The sequence below is a fragment of the Leopardus geoffroyi genome, chromosome A2 (assembly GCF_018350155.1).
Source record: "Leopardus geoffroyi isolate Oge1 chromosome A2, O.geoffroyi_Oge1_pat1.0, whole genome shotgun sequence".
In the NCBI taxonomy this organism is placed as follows: Eukaryota; Metazoa; Chordata; class Mammalia; order Carnivora; family Felidae; genus Leopardus; species Leopardus geoffroyi.
In genome coordinates this window covers 135,474,949-135,487,418 of record NC_059331.1, presented here as the reverse complement: position 1 = coordinate 135,487,418, position 12,470 = coordinate 135,474,949, and the positions used below count along the sequence as shown (strand labels likewise).

Below are 12,470 nucleotides of genomic sequence, written 5' to 3'. Positions count from 1 at the left end.
AAGCAAGGAATCAATCCCATTTACAACTGCACCCAAAACAATTAAGATACCTAGAAATAAACCTAACCAAAGAGGTGAAAGACCTGTACTCTGAAAACCATAAAACACTGATGACAGAAACTGGAAGAAATGGAAAGACATCCCATGCTCATGGATTGGAAGAATACTGTTAAAATGTCTATACTACCCAAAGCAATCTACACATTTAATGCAACCCCTATCAAAATACGAATAGCATTTTTCACAGAGCTAGAGCAAACAATCTTAAAATTTGTTTGGAACCACAACTGACCCCGAATAGTCAAAGCAATCTTGAAAAAAAAAAAAAAAAAAAAAAAAAAAGCTGAAGGCATCACAATTCTGGACTTCAAGTTATATTGCAAAACTGCAGTAATCAAAACAGTATGGTACTGGAACAAAAACAGACACACAGATCAATAGGACAGAATAGAAAACTCACAAATGAACCCACAATTACGGTCAATTAATCTTTGACAAAGCAAGAAAGAGGGAAAAAGTCTCTTCAACAAATGGTTTTGGGAAAACTGGACAGCAACATGCAAAAGAATGAAACTGGACCACTTTCTTTTAACCATACATGAAAATAAACTCAAAATGTATGAGAAACCTAAATGTGAGACAGGAAACCATAAAAATCCTACAAGAAAACGTCAGCAGTAACTTCTTTGATATTGGTTGTAGCAACTTCTTTCTAGATAGGACTCCTGAGGAAAGGGAAACAAAAGCAAAAGACAAACTTTTGGGAATATAGCAACATAAAAAGCCTCTACACAGTATAGGAAACAATCCACAAAATTAAAAGGCAACCTACAAGGGGCACCTGGGTGGCTCAGTTGGTTAAATAGCCAACTCTTGACCTCAGCTCAGGTCTTGATCGCAGGGTTGTGAATTCAAGCCCCATACTGGGCTCTGCGCTGGGTATGAAGCCCACTTAAAAATAAATAAATAAATAAATAAATAAATAAATAAATAAATAAATAAATAAATAAATGGCAACCTATGAAATGGGAGATGATATTTACAAATAACATACCTGATAAAAGGCTAGTATCAAAATAAAGAACTTTTAAAACTCAACATCTCAAAAATGAATCCAAATTAAAAATGGTCAGAAGACATGAACAGACATTTTTCCAAAGAAGACATACAGGGGGCCAACAGATGCATGAAAAGATGCTCAATATCACTCATCATTAGGGAAATGCAAATCAAAACTACAATGAGGTATCACCTCACACCTGTCAGAATGGCTAAAATCAAGAACACAAGAAATGACAGGTGTTGGCAAGGATGTGGAGAAAGAGGAACCTTCTGGCATTGTTGGTGGGAATGCATACTGATACAGATGTGGCAAATATATAAATGGAATATTACCCAAGCATAAAAAAGAATGAAATACTGCCATTGCAAGGACATAGAGCTAGAAAGTATTATGCTAAGCAAAGTAGTTAGCCAGAGAAAGCCAAATATCACATGATTTCACTTATATGTGGAATTTAAGAAACAAAACAAATGAGCAAAGGGAAAGAGAGAGAGAGAGCGAGCGAGAAAGGGGCAAACCAAGAAACAGATTCTTAACTATAGAGAACTAACTCATGGTTACCAGAAGGGAGGTGGGCAGGGGGGATGGGTGAAATAGATGATGGGGATTAAGGAATGCATATGTTGTGATGAGCACTGGATGATGTATGGGAGTGTTGAACCACTACAGTGTATACCTGAAACTAATATTACACTGTACGTTAACTAACTGGAATTTAAATAAAAACTTAAAAAAAAAAAAAGGCCACCAGTGATCTCTAGTCCACTGCTTAAAGAGCCTTATCTGTGCTAGTTTTCCCCCTATAAAACGGGTATAACAACAAAATTACTCTGACAACTGAGAGATTAATGTAGTATAGATAGTGACATACCATAGATAAAATGTTTCTCATCCCTTTATCTTAAATTTTATAAAGGCTTTTCTCAAACCTATATTCCTTCTTAATCTCTGAAACGCTGTTATTGCTCCTTCTAGAAATTCTCTTCAAGTTCTGTGACATTAGCACCTACTCTGTACTACAACACAGATTTCTACTTCAAGGATCATCCCTCACCTTTTTGTTTCTCTCCTTATTATATATTTTCTAAATAAGTGTATATGCAAAAGCATATGCTCTCTGACCTCTCCTCTTTGCTATGTCTAAGCTTGTTCTTTTAACAGTTTTATTCCATCTTGTGACCACAAAAGAGAAATTTCCAAATCTGTATAAAATATCTGGGACTGTTTTTTCCAAGTTCCATTTCTGTTTCCCTATCTTCTAGGCATGTTCAAACAGACATTCTGCTAGCATTTCAGTATAACCTGAGTCAAACTCACCATTACTCCTCCCAGCTGTCCATCCTCTTCCTGAGTTCCCTAGTTAATGGTGGTACCACTTCCTAGTTATCCAGATTTTAACATTCAGTTATCCCTGATTCTCCCATTTCCACTACATTCACTCACCAAGTCCTGTTGATTCCAACTCTGAAATCTGTTAGCAATGTTTTTTTTCTTCATGTTTTGTGAAACTACTTTAAGTCATGTCTTAACACTTAACTCAAGTTCCCACTGTTCTTACTAGCTCCTATAGTATGTCTAGAGCCAAGGTGCTCAACCAGGGACAATTTTGTCCTATAGAGAACAATCTGATTATCATGCCGGGGGAGGGGAGGGAGATGTTATTGGCACCATGTGAGCCAAGGATGCTATTAAACATCTTACAGTGCATAGGACAGCCCTTGCAATGTTTTCTGACCCCAAGTGTCAATAATGCTGAGGCTGAGAAAACCCTGTGCTATTCAGTAGCACAGTTCATCTTTGCATCTCTTAACTTGCAAAGTACCTAATATAACTCATACTCTGTTCATTCCCAGTTTCCTATTTTTACTTCCTTTGTTGTGCACTGAGGCATGAGCCTGCACCCCCCCAACTGATGTCTACCATCCTCCTAGGCAGAAGTAATTTTTCTGTCTTCTGAATTTCCATGAACTTATTACTTTTTGATGCTATACTATGTATACATCCATATGTGTGTGTGTGTGTGTGTGTGTGTGTGTGTGTATAATTTATCTTTGAATCTATAATCTTTCATCTACCAAACAGGTGATCAAATCACCAAACTTCAGTGAGTCTGAAACCTAATACATGGTGTCATTACTGCTAGTCACAAATGCTACAATTCTCTTTTACTCCCCTGACCCCTCTGAAATTAGGTTTATAGATATAACTTGCTTTAGTTAACTAAAACCTGAGTAGTGTAATGATCGATCTCTAAGTGCATGTGTGGTGAGGGAGGGGCAACTTTAAAAATCAGTGTGCTATTCACATTTCCTTCCCACTGCTGCCAGGACCAGGACGGTGGGGGAAAAAGTCTAAAATTTGTGGGGTTTTTTTAGTATCTATTTTCTTATAAGTATGACATGCTACATACTGTAAACATGAAGTGTACAGCATGACGGGGTGCCTGGGTGGCGCAGATGGTTAAGCATCCAACTCTTGATTTCAGCTCAGGTCATGATCTCACAGTCGTGAGATTGAGCCCCACACGGGCCTCTGCGCTGACAGCACAGAGCCTGCCTGGGATTCTCTCTCACCCTCTCTCTCTGCCCCCACCCCCTCTCACGCTCTTGCTATAAACTTAAAAAAAAAAAGTGCACAGCATGTTACTTTGATACATTTATATATTCTTAATGACTGCCATTGAAGCAATATTTATCATTACTATTTTATATTATACACACTTTATATATTATTGTCTATATTCACTATACTGTATATCACATCTCTATGGCTTATTTACAACTCATTACAAGTTTGTACTCTTAAACACTATCAGTCTTTTAATTAAAAGTTTAATTAAAAACAGGCTCGACTTTTTTATATTTCACATTTTAAGGGATATCGTACAGTACTTGTCTTTCTTTGACTTATCTCACTTAGCATAATGTGCTCAAGGTCCTTCTATGTTGTCATAAATGGCAAGATATTATTCTTGCTCATGGCTGAATAATATTCCATTATATATACATACCACATCAAAAAGCCCAAGTTTACACTGAAATCCTCCAACAGCCTGAAACTCTACATGCCTTCACTGGGCAGGGCCCTTCTGCTGCTGATCCACATTAGACATATTAAATAGAATGTGTAAGGAGATGCCATATAAAGCTCCCTTCCCCAAGATTTCTTTTTTCTTTTCTTTTTTTTTTTTTTTTTTTGAGAGAGAGAGAGAATCACACACCCAAGTGGAAGAGAGGGGCAAAGGAAGAGAGACAGGATCTTAAGTAGCCTGCACACTCAGCATGACACAGGGCTCAATCCCATGACTGCAAGATCACAACCTGAGCCGAAATCAAGAGTTTGAACGCTCAACCAACTGAGGCATCCAGGCATATTTAAAATATGGAAAATTGAGTACTGGAATCAATGAAGTATGGTATATTTGGTAAATGAATAAACGTGGAGGCAGTTTTCAAAAATTATTTCCATTCACAGTCAATACAAACATTATGAACTAAAATGTGTAAGGAAAGTTCTCAGACATTAGGTTCAAAGTGAAATGCTTAAATAAATGCTGTAAGAGAAAGAATGTAAAGAGAGTACATTTAACCTTCAAAACAAAATTTGTGAAATTCTCCTTTTTTGACAACTATAGATGGTTTTATGGAACCCCTAGTTTTTTTTCTGACATGCACAAATCTTTTGCAATAAGTTACTGCTTCAGGCAATCAGGCTTTTAGGTCAGAGCACAGAACGATAGGTCAAGTTTTCCAGTCATGCTTTTCAACTTTAAACATTACTTTGCACTCTCTGCTCTGTTTTTACATCCCATGTTTTTACACTAAGACACAACGTTCTGTGTATCTAACTACCCTTATTTTATGTAGAAATGGCTCCCAAAAGCACTGAAAAAAGTACTACCAACTTGTTTTAATGTGCAAAGTCTAAAAAACTCCACTAATGATACAGCAGCTATAAAGTTTCTGCTTGCTATAGGAAGTTTTACATTCTGTTCATGCAATGACAGAATCATTCGTCTACAGAATGAAATTAGGAATGAATATTTTCTACATTAATAGCTTACTGGTTTAGTTTACTTTCTGGTTAATAAGAACACTGTAAATTTTACATTAATTATGATTGCAACTTACATTGCTTTCAAATACAAACAAAACTTAAAAAAAAATTTTTTTAATGTTTATTTATTATTGAGAGACAGAGAGACACAGAGCATGAGCAGGGGAGGGGCCGAGAGATGGAGAGACACAGAATCCGAGGCAGGCTCCAGGCTCCGAGCTGTCAGCACATAGCCCGACGCGGGGCTTGAACCCACAAACTTTAAGATCCTGACCTGGGCCGAAGTTGGACGTTTAACCGACTGAGCCACCCAGGGGCCCCCTAACAAAACTTGTGAAACCAAATTATGATTATATAGTGAGGGAGAACTATATAAACTACTTATAAAGAATATTTAGCATGTGTGAATGATTTAAACCATAGCCAGTATGGAGCTGTACCTGTACCTTAAGGAGCACCAAGAATTTCATTTGATTATCTAAATCTTTAAAATCTATAGCATTATTTAGAAATGAAAAATTCACGTACCCTAAATTTTCCCTCAAAAACTTGACTCTATATGTTACTTCTACTTCTGATAAAACTGTTTTAACTTTGTGAATTCACAATTCCTCTTTCATTCACTCACTGAACCCTTCTACTCACCACATGCAGCATAATGACAGATGCTAAGAATATTATTTCTGTACTTAGGAATTCCAGAACAAGAGGAAAAAGACAGTTAAGCACATAACTGTTATGCAAAATTGTATTTAATACTAATGATACAGAGTTCAGAAGAGTTATTAAACCAGTCATGTGATATGAGATAAATCTTGAGGAATGAGTAAGATTTTCATCTTTCAAAAAAAGAAAAAAAAAAAAGGACAGATCAGGGAGCAGTACCAACACTCAAAGTGGATAAGAAGTCATCTGCAGATAAAAATAACTATAATGTATTGTGTGTTTACTACATGCCAGGTACCATTTACACTTATCCTCACATTTTAGAGGAAACTGAGGCTGAGAGGCTAAATAATTTACCCAAGGTGCTAGACATGGACTAACACGTAGGTCTATGAATTCACAGTATGATTAAATAACAGTACATATATTAGAGTCAGACCTATTTAGGTTAGAATGGAACACAAAACCATGAATATCATTTTTAAGAGTTGAGCTTCCTAGTAAAGGCAATGGAGGATTCAGCAACTAAAAGTTTGGGAATATATAAACATATTAAAACATGGCTTGGATACAAGAAGTTGGAGGCATTAGTCTAGAAAGTTTACAATAAAAGCCTATCAGTGGCAAATACAACAGAAGGTAAAGACCAGCTATGACATTCTTCTAACCCTACTTTTCTTCCCCTGCCTCTATTTCTTTATTTCCTTAACTGTGTAGTCACAGAGCAGCTACAATCAATTTGCATTCTGTTCATACAGTAAAATTTTAATACTAAACAAGAGTAGTTAATAACATAAGTAACAACAGTTAATAGTCTGGTCAACTGAGAAGTAATAAACTAAATATTAATATCAATGAATTACCTTTTAAGCGTAAGAAACATTTTGATGATAGAAGTGACAAGATTCGGAAACAGATTGTAAGGTACAGAGCTCAAGGAGACAAAAGTTAAAGCTGAAGTTAAAAACCTGGATGACCAGAATAATGGGAATAGAGAAAGAGAAAAACGAGTAAGAGGAGATAGATTTCTGCCCCACTTTGTGTAGGGGGAAAGGGGAGGGGACTTCATGTATTTACTTGTAGGAAGGTTCCATTTAAACATATCTTATTAACTATCTCCTGTAAAAAGGACCAACAATAAAAATGTGTGACCAGTGCTCAGAAGAGAAGTTAGGGCCGAGCTACATACTCAAGACACATTTACAAAGATATAAAAGTTGCAACTATGGAAATGGACCACTAATCACTGGGGAAAGGTGAGAGGGATTATGCCAGGTGGAAGATGGGGTGGGGGTGGGGGGGAGCCGGATCCTTTCCAACAAATAACTGTCTTCCTTCTGGAGCTTAGGAGTGACTTCCCACTGTACAGAGGGGTGTGAAGCGAAAAATTCTCCTGCTTTGAGCCTTATACCATAATTTCATATAATTTCAAATTCACAAAAATGCTTTGCTGTACAATGCAGCTGACCCCAGAAGTGGAAAACATGAATTATTTTTGGCCTAGAGTTTCTAAACTATGAAAAAAGATCAGTCAGATACACTACAACAAATGAAACTTTAAAAGAATTTCACTGTGCTTCTTCAGATAATTTTATTCCCTATTAACCCAGTGGCCAAAGGTGAAAGATTAAATTTCATAGTGGTATCCTCACAAAGCAATTGTACATGATTTTAAAAAGCAAAGATGTTATTCTAGATTAATTTCTAAAATGCTTCCTACCAGATATGAAATTATACCAGTAGCGTAAAATTTTTAAACGTGTTAAACAGTAATAAACTTTGCTCTAAAATGATCAAACACAACTTAAATTTAGAACCCAACATTATTTAATGTTTGGTATTTACAATTTTTATTACAAACAAAAAGAACTATGTTTGTTTTTTCAACATTAGCCATCAACAAATTAAACACAAAAATAAACCCAGAAGAGGGTCCTATCATCATTTACTAAGGAAATATAATGCCACAAGAGCATCAACTTTGGTTTCAGACAAACAGGTTTAAATACCACCTCTGTCACTTTTTACTTAGGTGTCCTTGGGAGAATTACTTAAAGCTTCTGACATATCTGTAAAACGGTATTACATGAAATGGTATCAATAAAACCTACCTCAAACTTACAACAAATTAATGAATCTAGCGTCTAACTGAGCCCTGCATATACAAAGTATGAGTACTATGTAAGTTAATAGCTTGCCTTCTTCAGATCTGCAATCAATAATGGAAATTCCAACAACCTAAAAATTTTAAAAGCTTATTTTTGAAAATTACAAACAAGGTGGCAGAAAAAGTAACACGATTTAAATATTAGTTTAAAAATACCACCTTTTAAAATTCTACTTCTGATTCTATACCCAGCTATCCTACTCCCAAAAGATTAAAAAAACATTTAGATAACTGAAGTGACAAAAGTGTTAGAATTTCACTTAACTAGTTACTTGAATTTAACCCAGAAGTTTGGTCAGCTGTCTTCTTAATCACTAAATATATCAATGAAATCTATATGAAAATATCTACAGAATAATCTTACAAAACTCAAAATAAAAACAAAAACATCAAATTAGAATTTTCATTCATTTACTCTTAAACCATTGTGTTGCAGACTGGAGAATAAGACACCCTACCCCTCCGCCTTTATGGAGCTTAGTGCCCTGAGAATGCCCAGATAATGAGGAACCTTGTCATCTCATTTTGAAAAAACTTTGCTATTTTAGGCCTTTACAACACATGACAGGACTATATTAACTCCCACACTGAATACTCAGTCCTCAGCCAGATTCTAGCCACTTGAACTACTAATCAGTACTTAAGAACGGTAGAATAAAAACATGAGAATTCCTTTAAAAACTTTTCAGCACTTTAATATGTGTGTGCCCGGTTGCATAAATTTTCAGATGACAACTCTTATTACCAATGTTATTTACCAATGTAACACATGTGAATATGGCACAGCAACTTTTATGTATACAGGGATCTGCTTGGTTCTCCCCATCTTGTCCTTTTATTATCACTTTCACCAAAGAACACAAGAGAAAGAAAAAGACTTCCGAAATTGAAGATGAGGCCGACTTCTGCATATTCACATCGGGAAGGAGACAGAACATGACATTTCGGTGCAAGTTTATATTACAGGATATAAAAACACTTGGGGCAGGGAGTTCCAACTGAAAACATCCTTAGGTTTACATGAGGATTTCTTAAACATCATGAGGTGTGTGTGTTTCATACACCGCGGTTCTGCTTCGGGAAGTTAAAAAAAAAAAAAAAAAAGAACACTGAAATTAAGAGTGGACACTTGGAAAACTGTATTCACAGGTTATGTCAGTCACTTCTGAGTTTGAGAAACGTCCAAGCCCTTCCCAGAAAAATACTCAAAATTAGTAGGGCCCCCCCCTCTTCACCAGGGAATGGGCCTTCACAGTAGCCAAAGGAAACGGCGAACAAGAGAGACTATTTCAATGATCAGATTTCTTATTTTAAATGCCTGAGAATTTAAATCGTTCATCTGGTTCCAATGTTGTCATAGCATCTAAGATAAAGCAAAAGGAGCTGCACAATCTCCCCTCTTCAGAAGTCCTAGCAGGACGGTGGAGCGCCACCAAATCGCCCCCAGAGAGGCTAGTGCCAACCGGGGCAGAAAACAACCATGGGGAGGGGGTCTTTTTGTGAACCACTCCGCTGCCTTTCAGGGAACACGGAAGCTGCAAGCCTAATGCTAAAGCCGAAAAAAGAAAAGGGGGGAAAAAAAAGGAGAGGGGGAGGGAGACTTCCACGGGGAAAGGAAAAAAAAGCGTAGAGAACCAGAAAAGGAAGCATTTTGTTTCTGGGAGGAGGGAGTAGAAGGGAGAAGCGAAGGTCTTCTTCCTAAGCGATTTTTTTCCTTTACCCCTCACCCGGGCTACAGTCTTCGGCCAGGCCATCGGGCAAGCACCGCCCTTGGGCCGCTCCCAGGCCGGGACACGAACCCGTCTGCAGTCCCCAGACCCCGCGCAGGGCCCCGCGACCGAGGAGGAACGAGAGGGTTCCCAGCGGCCGCCGCCCTCTGCGCCCTCTGCGCCCCCCGCGCCCCCCGCCTCCGCGCCAGGCGCCGCCGCCCGGCTCCTACTTCCTATTTTCGGAGCACACACCCTACAAGGAGCGGAGCGGAGCGAGCAGGCCTGCCAGAGACCTGCCCCCGCGCGGGGCCTCGGGTGACTGACAGGGGCAGGCACTAGGGTGCAGCGAGGAGAGGAGGAGGAAGGGCAGCCGAGGGCACAAACCAATGCCCTTCCCCGGCGGCCAGAATCCGGGCTGACACGCTAGGGTTCTACTGACTCCCCAGTGACGGACTCCGCCACCTCCGCGGCACTTACCTTCTCCTCATCAGACAACTGCTCCTCCAGATCCGCCATTTTCCTTCTGGCGACAAACCGCGGCAGCGGCGGCGGCGGCGGCGGCAGCGGCCACCTGACTTCCCCCTTTCCGTGCGGTCCTCCGCGCCGCGCGCCTCCGCCAAGGGAGGGGCCCGCAGCCCAGGTCGCCGCGCACGCGCCCCGGAGCCCCGCCTCTCTCCAGCCGGCCCGCGGGGGTCTGCACGAGGCTGTGCGCGTGCGCAGGAGGCTGGAAGGCCTGGGAGGGAGGAGGAGTCGCCTACCGCCGCCTGCTGCAGGCTTGTCAGCATCATGAGTATAGGATCCTTTCTCCACTAGTGACCATATGGACCCAGTCTGCGACGAGTACATTCTGAGCCCTTGATTGTGTTCCCATCAAGCCCTCAACTGTGCTAGCTCAAATGTGATAAAGTGTACGAATAGAAGCTTTTTAAACAATCTTTTTAAAAATTACCAGAAAAATACTGTTTTTATGGAAATATGTACACATAACCCAGCCCATAATTAGAACATTGTTCTTGATATATCCATGTATTCATTTAAGAAATATTTATTGGTTCTTTATTGTGTGGCGGGTACTATGTTAGTCCCTGGGAATATACAACATTAAATAAAATCTAGAGAAACCCCTGTTCTCAAGAGGCTCAGTGTCTATTCCTTAAACATTGAGCAGTTAGGGAAAGCACTGTACTATTGCAGGGGAATACAAAGTTATGTTAGACATAGATCCTACTCTTTTGAATTTAATTGCTAGATTAAATACAGAGAACCCAGTAAAATTTGAATTTCAGATAAACAATAAATATATATTTTAAGCATAAGTATGCCCCATGAAGCATTTGAGCTATATTAAAAAAGTATTCATTGTTTTCAAATTGTATTCGGAATCTATTACTTTTATTTGAAAAATCTGGGAACCTCACTTGTGACCACTTCAAGTTTAGAAAGACAGTGGAGTTATAGTAAAAGCTGTATATATGAATTGGCTCGGAATTTTGTTAAAATGCAGTTACTGATTCAGTAGGTCCATTGGGGCTGGAGACTCTGCATTTCCAACAAGATCCCAGGTGATGCCAATGCTGCTGGTTTGGAGACCACACTTGTTAGCAAGGTTTTAGAATATAGACAGGAGTTAGGACTTTAATCATTCTGTTGTACACCTAAAACTAAATCAATGTTATATTTTAATTATCTCTCGATTTTAAAAATACTTTTTAAAATTTCAGGGGCGCCTGGGTGGCTCAGTCGGTTAAGCGTCCGACTTCAGCTCAGGTCACGATCTCACGGTCCGTGAGTTCGAGCCCCGAGTCGGGCTCTGGGCTGACGGCTCAGAGCCTGGAGCCTGCTTCCGATTCTGTGTCCCCCTCTCTCTCTGCCCCTCCCCCATTCATGCTCTGTCTCTCTCTGTCTCAAAAATAAACATAAAAAAAAATTTAAAAAAATTTCATTCAGTAGAAAATGAGAAGTTGTTGACAACTGTTGAACAGTGACGTGGCGTCAGAAACATATCTAGCAAGATGAATCTGACAACTGCAAGGTGTAAATAACACGTCTGAAAGTACCTTAACAAGTTCAAATCATGACACATACATAAAATACTGTTATTAAGTAATTTACTGCGTGTTCCTAGATGCAAATCATTGTTTCTTGTGGATGGAAAACAAAAACCGTGCTACTGAAAAGCTCATAGTCCATTCAGAGAGAACAGGAAGGGGATGCTTGCTGACACATGCAGAAAAAGCAGGTGTGCTGTTGAGGATAAATGGTGCAGAGAAGACATGATAGAGAAAAAAACTGCACCGTTTGGCCAGGGACCTCACTGGATGTAAATAAATAGCATGTTCACTCTTTTACAGTGTACAGGTCATTGCTTCATGTATTTCTCACTGCAATCTCATGAAGTAAGGTATTAGTCAGCATTATTATACCCATTTTACAGGAGAAAAAAAACTGAGGCTAAATAATTTTTCAAGTTTGCACCTAAGTGACTAAACTGATATTAGAACCCAGGCATCTTATTCTGTATCCAATGCTGTTTCCACTTGCTTTCTTTCTTCCTCTCTAAAGCCTAGGCACTCTCTACCAAACAAAACTTAATGAAGGCGATTGATTACTCTTCCATTCCTTCGGTTTTAGTCACCACCACTTGCTGCATCAACTCTACTTCTGGTTTTGTTTTGTTTTGTTTTCCCCTCTTTTTTTTTTTTTTTTTTGTTTCTGTTTACTTAGCAACACCTATATTAATGTGTACACAGTGGGTACTCAGTAGATGATTGCTTCACTAATCAGCTGCTCCCTTCCTCTAGAAACCTCA

The 12,470-nt window shown here is 39.0% G+C and overlaps 1 protein-coding gene across 1 annotated transcript in view; it reads right to left on the bottom strand.

The window, feature by feature from the left end:
- The window catches only part of CAPZA2 (capping actin protein of muscle Z-line subunit alpha 2), a 59,638-nt gene extending 49,116 nt beyond the window's left edge, over window positions 1–10,522 (bottom strand). The window contains exon 1 of the mRNA XM_045495394.1: window positions 10,139–10,522. Coding sequence (XP_045351350.1) covers window positions 10,139–10,507 — 369 coding nt within the window. The 5' untranslated portion in view covers window positions 10,508–10,522. The remainder of the gene's footprint in view (window positions 1–10,138) is intronic.
- Between the last annotated feature and the right edge of the window lie 1,948 nt (window positions 10,523–12,470).